At 45.2% G+C, this 19,652-nt stretch overlaps 1 protein-coding gene across 1 annotated transcript; it reads right to left on the minus strand.

Annotated features, from left to right (window-relative positions):
- Positions 1-11: 11 nt before the first annotated feature.
- LOC128425903 (cullin-1) lies at positions 12-16,914 on the minus strand. The gene is made up of 22 exons (XM_053412738.1): positions 16,756-16,914; positions 9,184-9,578; positions 7,343-7,517; positions 7,075-7,242; positions 6,650-6,700; positions 6,408-6,498; positions 5,777-5,940; positions 5,449-5,611; positions 5,222-5,352; positions 4,572-4,679; positions 4,338-4,444; positions 4,187-4,235; positions 3,902-4,033; positions 3,700-3,817; positions 3,442-3,518; positions 2,835-2,953; positions 2,470-2,575; positions 2,336-2,383; positions 1,964-2,046; positions 1,772-1,877; positions 1,558-1,671; positions 12-814 (listed from the first exon to the last, which is right to left on the minus strand). The coding sequence occupies exons 2-22, from the start codon at positions 9,321-9,323 to the stop codon at positions 734-736; spliced, it is 2,331 nt and encodes a 776-aa protein (XP_053268713.1). The 5' UTR covers positions 9,324-9,578; positions 16,756-16,914; the 3' UTR covers positions 12-733.
- Positions 16,915-19,652: the final 2,738 nt, after the last annotated feature.

A 19,652-nucleotide genomic window follows, 5' to 3' on the forward strand; every position in this document is an offset into this window, starting at 1 on the left:
GGAGTCGAGCGTATAGAGAAATCTTTCCTTGTTTTTATTTATCACACATTTAGAAAATGAACCACACTATACAAATGTCCACCGTTCAGTAATGAAAGGCCTCCTGCAGGAGCCCGACACCGACACCACTCCGCAGGTGAAGAAGCGTCATGGCGGCTCTAACCTCACCGCCTCCTCCGCCAAGAACTCATGACCGGCGGCGACTTCGCGGCGTCGTGCTGTGAACTGTCGGCTGCCCAGTGACTCGACTTATTTTTACTTTTTGAATTTTTCGTGGTCACCGTGGTGCAGGTAGGCAGTAGCATGCAGAAACCTTTGGATGCGGCTCTCCTCTGATTGGCTGTAGGCTAATTCATTACGTTTGCGCTATGTAAATAAGGGGATAGGGTTTGTTTTCCTCTTAGAGTCTGTGGTTATTTACAATATGACAACAAGGAAGTGTGACCGAGTCCTACGGACGAGCATGTAGACGGGGGGGGGGGGGGGGGGGTTCCAGGTCTCAACAGGAGGGGCGCTTGTTTCTCGAAGGCAGAGCAGAAAGTTCACGCCCTCCTGACCCGCCCCTCACGCTGATGGTTGTCACTCGGGGCGATCACGTGGTCGGCGACACACTCACAACATGTCCGCCGCTCAGAGGGATCCACACTTTATTACTCAGACATAAAAAAACAAAAGATAACAAATAAAAATAAAACTGAGGAGAGCCGGCGGGTGGGGGGGCAGGCGGGCGGCCTCAGGCCAGGTAGCTGTACGTGTCCTTCTCACCGTCCACTCGCTCCAGGTACTCCTTCTCGATCAGGATGTCGATGCATTTCTGTCCACAAGAGGGAGACAAAGTGAGAATCACCACAACGTCCATCTGAAAACTTTTCACTGTTCATCTGGAGCTCTGACACACAAGAGGAACAAAATACATGAGTTCCTGTTAACAGGACATGGCAGTGATGAGAACAGACTGAACTCAGAAGAGAAGAAACCAACAAAGAACAATAACTGGTGTTTATCTAAAGCTGTTTTCAGACATGTTGGTGTTTGTGAAGCAGCAGCAGGTTGTCGGGTCCAACTCGTTCACACAGGAACATGTGGGAGCATCTAGGCGAGGGGCGGAGCCTGTAGAGCAGCAGGAGGAGGCGGGACATGATTTATAAACTCTGCTGTGGAAAGATCAGTGTTGTTGTTTCCAGCTCATCCACACCGGGTCGGCCCTCATCACCAGAAGATCTGGAATCTCCTCGTGTTTCCAAGTGGACGTCTTCATCTTCTACGTGTCCGGCTCCTCTTCTTCATCCTAAGATGTTTGTGTTCTTCCAGTTTCACGTCACGTGTTAGAAACCTCATCCACACGTCCACTCGCTCACTGGGAAGCTTCCTCACATTGTCCTGCTGGTTCCTCACATGGACTCTGACACTTTACAGACATTTCACTAGGAGGCTGCAGGAGAAGATCCAGGAAATGTCCAGAGACACTGACTCACACACAGAACCTTCAGAACATGAACATGTCTGAAAACAGCTGCAGACAAAGTGTGTGTTCGTGTTGTGTGGTGTGTGTGTTACCTTGATGACGGGGACTCTGGGTTTGAATCGGGACGACAGCTGGTTCAGAACTTCAGCCAGGAGCTGCTGGTGCTTGAGGACCTTCCTCATCTTCATGATTCTCACGATCGCAGCCTGTGGACACACATCAGAGTTTTAATTCATTCCTTCTTGAGGATCATTGTTCTCTTGTTGTTGTGTTGCTGATGTTCAGTGTGTTGAGGGGAAGCTTCACCTGGATGAGGAGCTTTCGATCCTCCTCAATGTTCTTGTGAGTCGTCTCCTGCTCCTGTTTCTGCTCCGTCTTCATCGGGACGTTGATGTTCACCCTCAGCTTCTTACTGCAGACAAACAAACACATCATGTGATTTAAAATGTGAGTAAACAAGCTTCTTGAATCCAACTGTGACTCGAAGGAGCTTCTTACTTCTTGTATCCGAGGAACAGTTTGATGACGGTGTCGGGTTTGAACTCCACCTCGTCCACATTGGCGTTCTCGTCCTCCATCACCTGGGACAGACATGAGACATTTATTTAATAAACACATTCAAACTGATTCACCGCAGCATCGAGAGATTACGAGAGTTATTATTCCTTCAGTCCAAAGTGAAACTAAACTCTTCTCTGGCACCCTCTATTGTTCAGAATGAAAACTACACGTCAGGACAGGAGTTTCTTTGTTTCTGGAACAGAGTCCGACGTGTTTTAAAATGTTTTGTTCTAATCTTCTGATTTCTCACTCACCTGCATTCAGTTCAGTTTTACTTGTAAATTTATATTTAAATGATAAAAATCTCACCAGCAGCTTCGATTTCAACAGAATCTGCAGCACCTGAACCAGAATATCCTGAAAATCAAAGACACAGACGGTTTGTAGAAGAATGAACACGAGTCATCATCATCTCCAGATCAGCAGGTGAATGAGAAGCTCACGGTTTTGATCTGTGTGCTGTCGGTGAGCTGCTGGACGGTGTAGCTGTCCTCTGTGTTGTACTGCAGCAGGATGGCCATCTGGAAGGTGGAGGCCTGCAGCGTGTACCTGTCAACAAACCAACAAGTGTTGTCACCAGAGCAAACAGGTTTCCTGACTTTGTTTCATCGTGATAAGATCTACCTACTATGACAGAAACCATCTTTCACAAACATTTATTTATTTGGTTCATGTTCCATCTGCTAACATGGAGGAGGCAGAGTGTAAGACATATACTGTAGCCAGCCACCAGGGGGCCATTGACACCTTCGGGCCTGGTTTTTCGAGGCAGTCGTCTTTAGTTGCAGTCGATGAAACGAGTCTGTACCTGTTCTTGAAGCAGTTGGTGACCAGCTCTCCTTTGGACAGGTGATAGAGCCAAGTCAACTTCCTGCCGCTGTGTCTGCTGGCGTAGAACGCCGTGAAGCGCTGGTAGCTTCGCTCCAGCTGCAACACAGGGACACGTCATTAGACAGGCTGGAGGGACGTCTCCGGCAAGAAGACAGATTTAAAAGTCCCAGGGTTTCGTGTTGTTCAGTAAACTAAGTGTCCCTTCCCAGGCTCCGTCCCAGTTCACCCCTCAGCTCTACCACTTGGCCCGACCCCTTCGTTCTGCTGCTGGCTGTGAAGCAGTAGTGTCGTCCCATTTGTCTACGTGATGTCAGGTAGTGTCCATCTGTCCCTCAAACCCCCCCCCCCCAGTGTATTCAGGACCCACTAAAACGAGCGGGGGGAGAGAAACTGCAGAATGCAACGTTGGCATTTCTGTGAGCTCTTCAGAAACACTCAGGTTTTCCAACACGCCTCAGATGGTAAAGGGTTAAAACTCTCTCTCCCCCCCACCCCCTCCCTCAACCACCGGAGCCTCAGAAGCTTCTCTGCACAAAGATCTCAAACAGATTGAAAGGTTTCTTGTCTTTCTGTGGGGGTCTTACCTCAGAGGGCAGAGCAAAGGTACAGGACTGCTGGAAAGGCCAAGAGCCAGAGCTCAGCACCTGGATACTGAAGTCCACTGGAACACACACAAGTGTTTATGTTTTAACTTAAAACCTTGAAGATATTCTTAAATCAAAAGAGAACACCAGTGTTTTTTTGATTAAATGAAAAATCATAAATTGTACTGATTCAGATAATACATTTAAAATGAAGAACTGATCAGACATGTGACTGATGGAGTCTCAGAGTTCACTCACAGTCCAGAGGCTCGGAGTTGGTCAGGTGCTTCTTGAACTGCTCGTTCAGGTCTTTACTGACTCCGATGTCCTGGAACATGCGCTGCAGCTTGGACGTGTACTCGAACCCACACGCTTGCTGCAGGAGAAAACAAAACCAGATCCAGAGTGAGCTTTTAATCTACAGAGATTCAGAAACATGAGTCGTTGGTTTGAATCCCACCTTGAGTTTGGAGATCATGCTGGCCTCTGCGTCGTCACTGGCGCTGTTCTGATGGACCAGACGTTTGGCCAGCATCTTCGCGTAGAACTTCTGGAACACGTCTTTGTCCTCGATGTACTTGAACACAACCATCTGGAGGAGGAGACAAAGACACGTACGTTAGCATGACGCTAACAGGCTGCAGGAGAACTGTCACTGACTTGACCCAGCATCAGTGTAAACCTGAGATATGACATTGTGTTATTAGATTAGTAGTAATGAGTGTGTTTGTGTAGCACCACTCACCACTTGGTTGAGTGTGTCCTCCAGTTCTGCCTCCTCTGGGTTTTTGGAGCTGAAGAGGAAGAAAAGAACAGAAAAACAAACAATGAATGAAAGATGTTCATCAGATAAATCCCTCCTTCATGTGAGCGGCTGCAGGGATCATGTGACCCACCTCTTCTTGAGCAAGGAGTCACAGTATCTGGCCAGCAGCTCGGGGGACTTGCTGGACGACTGAGCCATTTTGGTGACAGCGTTGTTGTTGATGAATCGTCCACACGCCTGCAAACAGGAGGGGGGGGGGGGGGACATTCAACTTAACGTTAAGACCAACAGCTGATTGGTCCAGTGTCTCCAGGTTCTCTGACAGCTTCCTGCCCCGGTGGAGTCTCGTAGGAATCTAACTGACCTTGTCCAGTGCCGCCACGAAGCCGGCGTCGTTGTTGAAGGCAGACATGACCAAGGCGTTGTACTTCTTATGGACGTCCAGCGTGGTCTGCACGTACACTTTGGGGTCCTGGAAGTAACACACACACACACACATCTTTGGCTCAATCACAACTTGTTTCTGAGAAGTGAATCCATCTTTACTCAGTTAGAAACGTCACCTTACTTTAACATCTTCACTCCTCTCACCCGTCTGTACTCCTTGTCTACTGACACTATGACTGATCAAAATCTTCAAGTATTTTTTCCAACTCTATCCTGACATCTTCAGACGGTTTCCTACTGATATGAGATCTTAAGATATCTGAATGATAATCTTCCTTGAGAAAGTGAGAAAGGACAGAGATCAACCCACAGCTGTCACACACCGTTGAATACGGACATTTCTAAACATCATCCTGAAAGTAGCTTTTAAAATGGTTGTGTAAAAATGTCTCATGTACATTTGTGTACATACCTGGTACCACAAGGTACTCTCTCTCTTTATCTTTAATGTTTAACCTACAGCTAACTGTCTACGTCCACTCTGCAGCAGGTTCTGACCTCGAGCTTCGAATCGTGATAAAGTTAACGAGTGAGAAATAGTGTCAGAGGTGGAAAAGTGATGCGTACGTTGAGTGCGGCCTCTCCACATTTCTCGATGGCGGCCAGGCCCTGGTTGTGGATGTGGGTCTCCAGAAGTTTCTTCAGTTCACCCAGACCGTCTGTGATCCGCGACACGAGGTTGTACATCCGGCCCAGGTCTAAAGAAACAGAGTGTTGTAATGATCCCGTCATTTCTCAAACTAATCGATAGCTAAAGGAAACAAACAGATGAATTGATTCCATCCCAGGTTTACCTTCATTCTTGTCGGCGTCCAGAAGGTTCTGGAACTCGGTGTGGAAGATCTCCAGGTGTTTCTCTATGAGGACCTGCTCACACTTTCTGGCCAGTTCGTCCTGGGTGGACTCGTGGAGGTAAACCTGCACACGCCTCTGCTCCTCCAGCAGTCGAGCCTCCGCCTGACGGAAGACACACAAAGAATCAGAACAAACACAAACACTGTCTCTACACACACGTCTCATCTCCAGTGAAAAGCTGTTACTCAGTTTAACTCTCAACAGCATCTCATTCATAAAACCTGCTCAGAGCCGGTGGATTCCCTCCTCAGGGGGATGGCTGCCTACCTTCTTCATGTACTCGGTGACAGGGTTCTGCTGAAGGAACTCTGTGCTCTCACGTGTGTAGAACCGTTCCGTGTCAGTGAGGAACTGACACTCAAAGTATTCTTTGTAGACGGACAGCGTCGGACCTTTGGCGAAGGCGTCCTCTTCGTTCAGGCCCAGCTCAACTGGAGGACGAGAGGGAGGGGGGAGGGGGGGGGGGGATATTCAATCATCTAATCCAACTTGTCACAAACTACACAAACAGATTCATCCACTTTATTAATCCCACAGGTATAAAGAGTCAAATGTACTGAAACACAGACGAGAGGCAGATGCTCGTCTGTTTATGCTTCTGCAGCAGATATCATGATATCATGTGAGGCTCACATCCAGAGAGATGCACAACTTATAGTTTCCAAACTAAATATTAAAGGTCAATGCTGTAATTGTAAACAAAGGTTAAACATTAGGTTTAAGATGACTGCAGTTGTATTTAAGCCTGGTTGTTTATTAAGGCCTGTAAACATCTTACATATTCAGTTTTAAATAATAAAGTTGGGCTCAAGATTTAAGATTCATAAGAATTAAACAGCTATAGAACATCTGCCTGTAACAGATGTTTCTAGTGTTGTATCTGGACACAGGGACCTACCATAGGACTGGACCACTCCGCTGATCAGTCTGGTGTTAATGGTCTCACCATTCCTCTCTCTCTCTATCAGCTTCAGCACCGCATTTGTTACCTGAGGACAGAACTTCACGTTAACTCATTGTGCAAAGACAGGAAGTGGACGTCATAAGAAGGACAAACACAATCCAACTGAACAACCGTTAATTGTGTTACACCACTTTGTTCTTTGACACTTCACGTCTATAGAGAGAAACTACACACACCTGTTTGTTGAGGGGTCGGAATAAACATTCCCTCCAGGTCACGAGTGCCAGCTGGGGGGAGGCAGCAGTGGAGAGGGGGGGGGGGGATAAAGAAAAGTTCAGAACCTTAGGCTGCTTGTCCGTTACACTATGATACATCCATACGAACACACCTCATAACACACATCACGTGACTGCTCACGTACACTGGGCGTGCTGGTGTAAACTGGAGTTGTTATAATAATAGCTCGTCTCTTATGCGTGTTAACAGTTGTGTCATTGTAAAATACAGAATTGAACTGAACAGCTGTTAAACACAACGAGGTCAGTAACACTGGATTCTCCATGTTGTTTCTGAGCCTGGTGGTTTTCCTCTGGAAGGAGTCACACGTGTACATCAACACAAAGGTTTCAAGAGGAGTCTTATTCATGAAGAGACGACTTACAGAGTAGATCTCATAAATGCCCTTGCGTCCCTCATCACACTCTCGTCTGACCCAGTGGCGGTTGAGGTAGGCACAGATCCCATTCAGGACCTTACTAGAGAAACGGTAATCCTCCCACTGCTGGGTGTAAAACTTCAGGACACACTCGTCCATTAGGTCCTCACCATCCTGAAGGGAAACGAGGAGGAGGAAGGGAAAGGGGAAATAAGCACTTGTGATGTGGGATGTTGTCAAAAGGTTAAAAACGTTGAGGTGTGTGTGGACTCACCTTGAGCAGGCTGGTCAGATAGTTCTTCAGGAACTCCTTGAGGCGCTTGTAAAGCTCCAGGCCTACAAACTGAGCCCCACCGGGAGTGGTGGACTTTTTGGAGGGCTTGGCCGGAGGCACCGAGCCCCTGCCCTGGCTGGACTGGTGGACACTGGTACAATAGTTATATACATGTCTGAGGGAAGGCTTAAGGAACAAACACAGAAACACCAAACATCCAATACAAGCCATGAAACACTACATCCTAGAGGCAGCTCTCACCAACAGCTCAGTTACAGGGGATAGGCAGGGTTACTGTGGTAAACCCAGAAGAAAAGACAGTTCACTCTTCTTGCCACTACAGAGGATTGTTTACTCGGGTGTAAAGTTTCAGAGCCGATAAAATGTGTGTTTATTGCAAATCATTGCCCCAGGAATCACTGCTGATTGTATCCATTCCCACTGCAGACAAAAGCCAGATGTTAGTGGTTTTTCTGACCAGTAAAAATGGGTCTTAACACTGAAACTATATCGTTAAACGAATTCAGAATTTAAATAAAGCATGAAAACAAACTTTCCTTTGTGCAGAACGTCGCTGTATAACTACAACAAACCTTGTTGTCATCAGTGACCGGTGGTGCTCACTAAAAGGTGAATATCACAAATTGTATACACATGTAATACATTGTGTAAATTTGTGTTGTTGCTTCTGCGCGACAGGAGAACTTGTTCTTCAGAGAAATAATGAAAACACTTTACTGATGGAAACGTCAGGTCCTCAAACACCAGAACGAAGACTCAGAGAAAATCACCTCACGGCTTCTTTACAAACCGACCCCTGCTCGTGTTAGTGGAGTTTAAAGTTAATAGTTGACTGAGGCTAAGACTGTTAAAAACTTTCTTCCCTTTTTCATTCAGAATACAAACAAGTTTTTGCTTCATTTTGGTTCTAAAATCAGATTTGCTCTGACAGAAGATCAGTTAAGTTGATCAGTGATTATACATCTTGTATATGGACCGCTGGATGTTCTTGTGTTGTAACTCATTACCTGAGCACACATCGACAACCAGGAAGTAACAATCGTGTATCGCACAACACACACAGTCCTTTCTGATTACTCATATTTGCCAAGTAACATTAACTGTAGCTTTCTTTTCAAATGAAGCCTTTAGGTGAGATATTCAACTTAGGGTTGATAAATTATACTGTAACTAAAGTGAGTAATTACAAATTCAATCAGCAACATTTTCTTCTTAAAGCTCAAACTTGTGAATGATTGTTATTCTCTTCTTTTAAAGTTTGGTGTGTAAAATGTTAAATATATATATATCAGATTAATAACATATTTCTTAGCCGACATACTCTGATACACAAGATACTTTCAGATATACACTGAACTCTGGATCATCTCCTGAAAGGATCTGTATGTGAGAACGCAGATGTTTGAGTCAGTAGCTGTGGACCTTCTCTGGAGCTTCTCCTGCCTGCACCCTGGTAACAACTCTGCCTAAAGTCTGAATGAGACCATGTGACAACACAACTTCGTGTGCACGTTGACAACAAACAAAGAGAAAAACAAATATCTCAGGATGAAGAGTCACACGTGTAGTAAGCTTGAGAAAGACAGAGATAAACTGTTGGTGATAAGGGCCAGGGCTGGTGTCGATGTTCTGCAGTTTGTCTGCTACATATCCATCTATATGTTGACTTTACTTATAAAAACATCCTAGAATCAGTAAACTTTGCAGATTATATTTTGTTGAGGCACTCGTAAATTATTAATTTGAGCCCTGGTGGAGGAATATTCCTATACAACGTTCAAAACCACAATCACAGCCACACAGCGTCGAGCACAGGATACGTGTAGAGTTCCATGTAGCGCGACTTGGCCATGCTTTGCCGTGTGTACACCTGCTGGATTCCAGCCCGCAGGTCGTCCCATATCTGGTCCAGGCCTATCTGTTTCAGTCCGTGGGGGTTCTGGGTCCTGTTGGACGACATCGTGGAGCCTCTCGTCCTCTCCCAACCAGTGCCCTCCCTTTCCTGCCCCGGTGAGCGTTCTCCCCCCGGCTCCTCTCCTCAGTAGATTTCTGTCCTGACTCACTCGGCTCTCAGAGTTCGCAGTCCATCGGGCAGCGGCACTCCGTGAAGCTGGTCGTCGGCTCGTGAGAGGGGATGCAGCCCCACTCCGCACACCTGGGTGGCGCTGTCTGCCACTCCTCCACCTAAAAGCTGCAGCGATCCTCACCAGATGACCTGAGAGGGACATAAAAGATAACACAGTTTGATTAGTGATTTCTTTATCATGAAGTGGATATATTTAACCCTCAGAAATACAAATCTATAGGTTGTTTTCAGACATGACCTCATGGTTCAGGTGAGAGGTGGAGCAGCAGACAGAGACAGGAAGTGATGTATTAACACCTGCTTGGGGTGAATCCAGCCGGGATCCCCTGCTGAGCTCACACAGAGGAGGAGACACAGGGGATCTGCGGCGTCCAGTGCATGTCTGAGCTTTAGAGGTTTCAGTTTTCTAAGTAGTTAGTTAGCAGTTATCCAGGAGAGTTATATAGATATATCTGCTGACACCTGGCTCTGATCCCTAGAGACACGATGCTGACCTTGACGTAACACAGCTAATGACAGATTAGTCCACTTCAGGGCCTTCATGATTTCCTTCACCAGTCTTGTCCAGAGGATGGACAAGCGTCTTGAGAGCAAAGTTTTTCCATAGGAACATTCGTCTAAAAGCCTCATTCAGACCTTTAAACAGAGCTTGTAGTTTTTTAATGTTGCAAAAAGAAACTACAACATGATAAATTAAGTTTGACTTGATCAAATGCAATATTGTATTTGTTGTAAAGATTTTATGTAGCATTCATTTCAAGGATATTAATCTAAAAATAGTAGATATTTAAATATGTAGGTGATGAACGTGTCACTATCACAAGAGTTAACTCAGCTGCTGTAAGAGCTGACACTGATGACAGTCCACATCATTTAGACGAATCGACCGACGTGACGCTGTAATTTAATCATCACTGTCAGGACCCGGGGGGGGGGGGGGGGGGGGGGTAAAGAAACGCAGCATCAACATGAAGCCTCAGCGACTGAGGGACGAAGACAGAAGAAACGTTTCACTGGACCTGAAGCTGAACTCAGGAAGATGTTATGTCAAAGAGAAAAACTTCAATTTTCAGATACTTAAAGGTGTTTTGTATTATAGGCAAGACATTTTTTTGGTCTGTTGGAAAGGAAGCAAAAAAGTCTGAGGAGTTCTTGTAGAAATTAAGAAATAGAGTTTAAAGAAGGGAGCTGCTTTTCTCCTTTCTCATATCAAGCTAATGTGATTCTTTGTTGTGTGATTACAGAAGAAAAGAAGCAGAGACTGAATTCAGACTTTGTGCAGTGCTGCTATATTTAGAAGGACCAGGCATGTGGCGCTGCCCGTCTCTGGACATTCAGTTATTAGGACCGGAGACTCAGGACATGACCCAGGTACAATCTGCCAGTGGACAGGAAGGAAGCTGAGTGACCTGCAGTTTATTTCCTGTCCCTGTTGACGAGTCCTGACGCCGCAGGACGATGAATGAACACTTGACGTCAGAGAGTCTTCAGGGATGAGACTGTATGAAAATTTGTCAATGAGCCACCGAGGCACTGAAATCAGGGTCATTACATAACACAGCAAATCTGAGGGTTTAGAGCAACACTGAAATATATTGAGATATTTACAGGATACTGAATTAGTTCTACCAAGGCCACAATGCAAAACCACTTTCAGAAAACACATCCAGATATTTGTTTTAACACAACATAACCAAGACAAGCAGGAGAAGCTGCGACTTTGATTAGAAAACTGCTCGATCGACTGACTGTCAAAATTATTCATTCATGTTTTCAGTCTTCACCCAACACAGATTTTAAAATGACCACGTTCCTCTTTCTTAAATCAGATCTGAGGACAAACAGGTCTGGGACACATTCTGAACAGGAGCTGCAGAGCCTCACTTTTTAAACTACAAAAAATTGGAAATAACAGGAACAACAATTTAAAAATCATACACTGCAGCTTTTCCCTTGAATTCTGGTTCTGAAAGCAGCGCCTCGGAGAGAGGGATGATGAGGCGCTGAGGCGGAGGAGAAACCTTGACTCAGCAGTAAACTCCAGGAACATAAGACTTGGATGAGGCCTTGAACCGTCACTGACAGTCTGTCGTCCTGTCCACGCCCAACCTGTCTGCAGCATCCCTGCCCCCCCCCCCTCACACTGACCACTACACTGCAGCTGGAACCTGCTGCCAGCTCCACTCTCCTCCGACAGCCATCCACTGCTCACACAAAAAGATAAATCTGCTTCCACTGCTGAGACATCTAGTCTCTGAATCTTCAATATAACACCTCAGACAGTGCAAAGGAAAATGTGAGCATGTAGAGCTGCAAAGACTCATTTGTTAGTTTAGCAAGTACATTATTTGGCAACTGTTTTGATTGACAATAGATATTATGAGGCTTTTGTGGACAGAGATATTTTTTGTTTCAACAAGTTTGAAACATATGAACAAAGCCTGAGTCGACATGTTAACCTAAAGAGTCTGAATCGTGAGATGTCAGGTTTATATTTTGAATGGAATGACAGAGCCGGACCTGTGACCCCCCCCACCTCTCCGCCCAGACTCCAGATCAGTTTCAGCTCCTCTTCAGCAGATCCTCGCTTGGCTCAGGAAGCCCTGCCTACCTGAGCCGCTCCCAGACTCCAGATCAGTTTCAGATCCTCGCTCGGCTCAGGAAGCCCTACCTGAGGTGCTCCGACAGTTGCCATGGCAACAGGGGCAGACGATACCTCGGCGTGGACAACAGAAGCTTCAGTGTTCGTCTCCGTGTCTCTGTGTCTCTGTGCTTCTATTCACCCAGGGTAAGAAAAGGTGCCCTTCGCAGCAGCACTGGGATCAGATTTCAGATTCTCACAGCAGGAGGTGTTGGATGTGCGTCTGACCTATCAGCTGCTCCACAGCTATGTGACATGAAGTGATGGGATGTTTATGAGTGGCATCAGTTTCTAGAAAGTTTGTTGTGAAACAAGAATCCTGGTCATCAACAACAACAGCAGTCCAGTCCACATGCCCCCCCCCCTCACACGCGGCAGGAAGGTCAGGACTAGATTCGAGGAACATGTTCTTCTCAGGGAACAACACACTGAGTCACAGAAACTAAGAAGTCAACATGTTCTGCAGTGAGCCTCAAACTTAACTGCTTTGCTCCTTTACAATTCAAATAATCTTGAATATTAAATTTGAATATGATTCTTTTCATCATTTTAGCGCGACCGACCTATTGGTCAGCATATTGGTATTGGCATTTGTTTGTGGATATGAAAAACTTATTTTACACAATAAACAATGCACAAAAAGTGTATTTGTCTACATCAAAAGTTTATTCTGTTATTCAAATTGTAAATGGGTTGTATATGAGTTCTTAAAACTTTAGTTGATTTTAATAACGTTTATTGGTAAAGTGTAAAATAACAAACCTTCAATACATTTTTGACATGATGTTTCTTAAGAATCAGACTTGTTTTTAAATATATTTTGCCCAACATATAAAAAAATAAAGCACCTGGGTTGGGATCTAATTATAATAATCATCATCATCACCATCTGACATCAGATGCCTCGACCAGACAGACGCAGGCCCTGACTCGGAAGGCGGAGTGGGAACTAAAAATCTAGTTCAGCCTGTGATAGTTACTCATTTTTACTATGTTGCAAAGAGGAACGATTTAAAAAAAACGTAAATAAAAATGATTACACAGACCAAAGCACTAAAAAGTACTAGTGCCACAAAAGACACAAGTATCATCAAGTACTTTCTACTGAGGGATGGAAAAGGCCAATTAGTGACAGAGAGGAAAACAAGCACCACATCCTGTTTGAAAACCTGCTGTCAGCCTGCAGCAGTAGAAATCATTTTCTAACAAACTGTTCAAGTGACATGCAGTTTATGCTTCAATAAAATGGCCTGCAAATATAAGTTCTTACTCTGCTGCTGTCGGCAGCAGCACCATGACAGGTTGTCATATAACGACTCATCTGTGGTGACTGGTTACCTGCCTGAGTGACCAGACTGAGGTCCAAACCTCACCTGCAGGCAATCGGTTTCTACACTGAACACATCTTTACACGTTTTGTCACAACTCACAAACCAGAGATGAGTGTGAGAGAGATCTGCTTAGTGGGAAGGATGCTGGGAGCGGTGGAGAGAGAGAGAGAGAAGCGTCCGTGGGAAAAAGAGCTCAGCCTGGTAAATCAGATTACCCTGGTCACCGTGTGTCCTGGCCAGACTCAACAACCTAATACCCTACATTTCAGAACACAAAGACCGTAAACCAGACACACAAACAAGAAGCTGCCGTTTTCACAGAGGCAGAAACATGTGTCACCATTCCTATTTCCTTTAATTCTGAGTTTTATTGACTGAATAATGTTCAAGGTTGAGTCGTGAGCTTCAGCTGAATCTGAAGAACAGTGACGAGCATTTCTTCAATACTAACGTGCTTGTGAGGTGTGTGTTTGTGTGTGTGTGTGTGTGCGCCTCCACACAAACCCATCATATGCTGGGTTCGGCTGCGAGGGAGGACATTTCATTAGCGTAAGCAGCTTTTGATTTCTGTTGCTCTGCTCAGCATTCAAACGAGCAGCCAAGCAGAAAGTCACAGCCCTTTTGGTTTGACTTTACAATCACTGCCTGAGTGCCGTCACCGCACCGTGCACATGTTAAACAGACCTGGACGGGTCAGACAGGGTAAAGGAGGAGACAGGATGGTCGTGGCTGAGATGACTTTAAATCATGATTTCTGACAGAGCAAAACGATTTGACTGCACCAAACAGAAAGTGTCTGTAGCCAGTTAGACATCAATTATTGAATATTTTAATTTTGATTAACTACTAGTCTATAAAATGTCAAAAATACATCTCATTGTTTCCAACAGCCCAGACTAACAACTTAAAATATTTTCCTTCAAGCTAAAAACAGTTTAAAAAACAATATACGATGATAAACTTGTATACTTGTATATTGTGGCATGAACCAGTTGAACTGTCTCTTGTGCTGACACAGTTATGAATAATATTAACAATGATCAGAATAGCTGCTTTCCTGTTGATCAGCTCTGATCACAGCAGGAAACAACAGCTCATAGAACTGCAGCAGAAGCCACTCCACTCGTTTGACGCTGCAGAACACAAAGCAGACTAACTCCAGTTGTGCACGCTGGCATGATGTTGAGCAGGGAGGTGGTGGGGGGGGGGGGTAACTAAACTCTTGCGTGTGTGTGAGCTGTTGCAACAGAGTGAATCAGGTGCAGCACGTGTGCAAAGTCATGTAAACATCACTGGTGAACGGGCCTTAAATAGATTACTTGGCAGTATAGTTGATATGTTTGTGTTATTTCCGACTCTACAATGTACGAAGGTACAGATGTAAACAAGCACATTCATGTTTTCTTTGTTGCCACTGAACAACCATGTTAAACACACAAACTCACCATCCTACAGTCGACACTAAATACCTCGTCAGGACCAACACACTCCCACCGTGTGGTCTGTGCAGAAACACACAAGCTGTCAATCACACGGGTCGATTCTGAGGATTCGATGATCACTCATTATAAACCCTGAAGGAATCTGCTGCCTCATTAAGACTCATTTCCTCAACGTACTAAACGTGACACGTCTGTTTCAAGTGATGCAACTCCCCACACGTCCATGCAGCTCATGTGCTGGCATGTTGTTAAAAGATCCACTAGAGGGCAGCACAGAGTCGAGCTGCCAACAACAACAAAGATGGAGGAGGAGGTTGTGATAATGTTCCCTCTCAGGAACGAGGATAAAGTGGCTGTTTGTCCATGTCCCCTGGTAAAGGTACATATAGACGTCTGTAGTTTCTCCCTAACTTACAAAGTCTCTCCTCTAAACCCCCCCCCCTTGTTGAAACATGTCTTCATGTCCCCTGGTCGTCTCCGTTGAACTGTTGGCTTCATGCCCCCAACGAGTTCCAGTGCTGCTGCTCGGTTTTGGTTCATCTGTCGTTTTATAAGCTTTCAGAAGACAAATATGGAGGACATGATGGCAGAGGACAGAGAGAAGGCTGTGTCCATATCTGAAGACGGATCTAACGTCGTGAGGCAAACACTTGATTCAGCTGAAACAGATCAAGCTAAAAAAAGAGTTTTAAGCCGATAGTTCAGACATGTTGCATAAAAGATGAATTCCTATTCAGTCCCAATGAATACAATCATGTATCATCGCATATCATATTGCAAATACAATTTTATCTTGTTTTTTCTTTTAAAACTCGGACATTAAGTCACTGATAGAGAGCCACTGACAGAATGAAAACAAAGACAACCTATGAAAACCAAAGGGAGGACTGTTTGAAACATATCTACTTATTACTCTATTTCCACTTCATTGGGAGTAAATGAGCCCTGTAGGAACTTCAGATACTGTAATGAGGAAGTACTGTGACCATGTTTGACCCTAACCTGCATTATACTGTGAACTGATGTGAGAACTAGGGCCTGAGTGGGGAAGGAGTTATAGTTTGATGTGAATGCTTCACTTTCCCACCCGGAGGAACCACCCCAGCTTCCTCCTGGCTGCCACCCCATGTGAACCTGTTGCTAACCCCCTGATAGAGCAGCTGGTCATGGATCACCAGGCACCAGATGTGTCAGCAGAACCGAGGAGACAGGCAACCAGCAGCAGGCTCCACAGATCAGAGGAATCGAACCTGAGGAGAACCACCAGCCGCTGGGACACATGTCCGCCTCCGGGCCTGGAACCGGACGGTCCTCAGCCCCCGGGTCTCGTCCAGGTGTCCCGGGAGAGAGTGAGCCCAGCGTCAGGTTCAAATCACCATCCCTCACTCCGGAGAGGGTGGCCCTGGCCCGGGTAAACACGAGCCCGCGGGGCCGTGCCATCGCCTCCCGGCCCTGGAGCCCTCCTCACGGGGACACGACGCAGCTGTCCTCGCTCACGCGGTTCGTCGGGATTTCTCCGCCGCGGTTCGAGTCTCGATCTGCTACGCAACAGCGCTAGCGCCCAGTTAGCTCCCAGGGCTAAATTAGCCAGTTAGCTGGTTAGCGGGCGCTGGGTGGACGAGCTCCGTGTCAAACCGCGATGCGCATTTTTGTTCGCGTGGACTATTCGTGGGGACATTACCGCGTGGGGCTGGGTGTCCTGGGCCCGGGCCCGGGGCCGTGGGGCCGGGCAGGAGGGACCCGCTGCCCGCGGAGCTGCTGTAAAATGGCAGCCTAGCTTCTCCGGCAGCTCAATAATGAGTCAGGAAAACAGTGCGCTAGCCGATTAGCATTAGCCAGCTAGCTGCGCCCGCCGCCAGCCTGCGTCCCCCACAGAGAACCGGTCCTCTTACCATTGTCCGGCCGCCTCTGTCACCGTGTAGCCGCCGCCTGAGTGTCTTCCCGGGCCCAGACGCTGGATGTCCCGGTGTCGGTCGCTTCTTTCCGTGCGTGTCTGCGGTTCGATGCTAACTGCGCCCGCTCCGCTCCGCACAAAGATCAGCTCAGCAGCCACCGAATCACGGCGCGTTCAGGGGCCGTGGGACAAACTCCGCTGGAAAACAGCAACACGCTCTTGAGGGCAGCAGCACGACGAGCGGATTGTTTTATTCCAGAGGAGACATGTGCGTTTCAATCAGGCGAGGCATGCAGCGTGAGGACAGGGGTCACAGCTGGAGGGCAGAGGTCACACCGAGGCACAGGTCAAACCACCTGAGACATTAATGCACATAAGAAAACGGAGGGGAAAGGCAATGCAATCATGTAAAATGTATTTATATATATAACATTCCACAATACAGCTAAATATATTAAAGGGTATGTTCACACACTCGTATTCATATTATATATCTTACCTGCACAATGTCACAGTGATAATAACTTTATCAAGGACATTTCAAAACAGCCAACGTGTTTCTCAAATAAAAACAAGATTACAAATTGTCAAGGCAAATTATATATATAACATAAATCAGTCTGTATACGTGTATATAATAATATCTGTTATATGTAATGTACAAATACAACCTCGTGAAATCATCCTGTGCCACTGCACTTCATTCACATATTTCTCTCTACACGCAATATTCTGTGAGCAGTCAAAGGGAATGAAGTTTACATATTCTCTGTATTATTTATGATGATTTATGTTTACCTGCTACAGGAGGATTGCAGATAGATTATCTTATTTTATCTGGCCTGATCTTATCTTATCGTTTCTTATCTCAAGTTGTCTCATCTCATGTTATCTCATCTTATCTCATTCTATCTTATCTTATCTTATATCAAGTTATCTTATCTTAAGTTATCTTATCTTAAATTATCTTATCTTAAATTATCTTATCCACGATACAATAGCCTCAGCTCTAGAGTGATAATACAAAATTCAATGGTAAGGAAAATGTCGGAGCTTACCACGACCCCTTGAACGCAGCATTGGCGTCACAGAATGGCGTCTATCTAAGAACTACAATCATGGCGGAACAAAACAATTACAGCTAACACGCATGCGCACTGAGGAGTTTCAGTCACCTAATATGACATCTTCATTATTCATGTCCGAGACAGAAGCACGAGACTGACGTTTGAGTCCATGTCCTTGAGTCTGTGTGTTTGTGTGTGTGTGTGTGTTTATATGTGTGTGTGTGTGTGTGTGTGTGTGTGTGTGTGTGTGTGTATGTGTGTGTGTATGTGTGTGTGTGTGTGTGTGTGTGTGTGTGTTTGTGTGTGTGTATGTTAAGTATCTTCATCCTCATCTTCATCCTCATCATCACTCTGACACGTCCCGCTCTGCACCAGAACGTCTCTCAGCTGAAACCAGCAGAACACGACCCCTGGCGGTGGGAGAGGGGGATCACACGCTGGTATTTATTGGTTTAGTTTGCTGATCAACATGAAATCCACATCCTTCACAGATTCTAATAAATCCCTGCAGTCGTTTATAGTTTTTACAAATACAAACATTTATCTGGAGAAATTCTGAAAAAAAGTTCTGTTTCTTAGGAATCCCAGAAAAGAAAAGTGGGTTTTATGAATAAGTGCAGTCTGGTAATTCATCGACAAAACATGAAATCAAAATATACACATATCAGGAGAAAAAAAATCTTTGTGTAAAACATTCACTGTCCAAATGTTAATTAAGAACATATGAAAGCGTCTTTATTGATGTCAGATAATACACAACAGCAGTGTTAGACAGTTTTAATATTTTAAATAACTGGAGAACATGTTTGAGATCATTCATTGATCAGATTTAGGTATTAGATAATTCAACACATCCGCCAACTCTGTTCAGAATTATTCATGTTTCACAGTTTCCTGCTGAGTCTTGGAGATAAACTCTGGTTTTGAATAACTTCAGAGTGTTTTTAGCTGATCTCAGTTCAGCTTCTCTCTTCAGCTGCAGCTGGTTGTGACAGTCTGTGACTCTCAGTCAGTTCTTCTCACAGGAGATGGAACCCACTCAGCAGAGTCACAGAGAACAGACAGAAACGTTCTCCTTGTTCCCACTCACACATTAGACTCACTTTGCAGAGTGTTGCTTTCAGATCTCGGCCTCCTTATTATTTCATTCACGTAACACATGTGAACGTGTCATCAGTCGTCAGACCGGTTTCTGTTTCCTCTCAGCCTGCATCATTTCCTGCTGCTGCTTCAGTCACTTCCTCCAGACTCATGCAGCCGCCTGCAAACACACAAACACACAGAGAAAACCTGTCACTCTGTGTGTGTGTGTGTGTGTGTGTGTGTGTGTGTGTGTGTGTGTGTGTGTGTGTGTGTGTGTGTGTGTGTGTGTGTGTGTGTGTGTGTGTGTGTGTGTGTGTGTGTGTGTGTGTGTGTGTGTGTGTGTGTCTGTCCAAGAGCAGAATAGAGTGGAGGAGTCGGTCTCCACAGGTCAACAGTTCAAATTCAACTGATCTATTTTGGGATGAAGACATTTTAAGGTTTTTCATACAAAAGTTTTCAATTTAATTAAATTAGAAAAGAAATTCATACGTGTTTGTATTTTGTGAATCATTTGAAACCTTGTTTTGATATAAATAAAGTTATTATTTACATATAAGTCGTGAACTGTCTTCTGCAGGTTTTACACTGGTTTGGTGATGATACTTTAATGAAACTGGTCTGAGGATGAAATCATGATATTAGAGTTTGACCTGTTTCTGATGAAATATCAAAAACTGATAACTTTTCTAGACTCTTTCGTTGCCATGGTGTTTGCTCCTGAGCAACTCCAGAGTCAAGTGCAATG

The sequence above is a fragment of the Pleuronectes platessa genome, chromosome 20 (assembly GCF_947347685.1).
Source record: "Pleuronectes platessa chromosome 20, fPlePla1.1, whole genome shotgun sequence".
Classification (NCBI taxonomy): Eukaryota; Metazoa; Chordata; class Actinopteri; order Pleuronectiformes; family Pleuronectidae; genus Pleuronectes; species Pleuronectes platessa.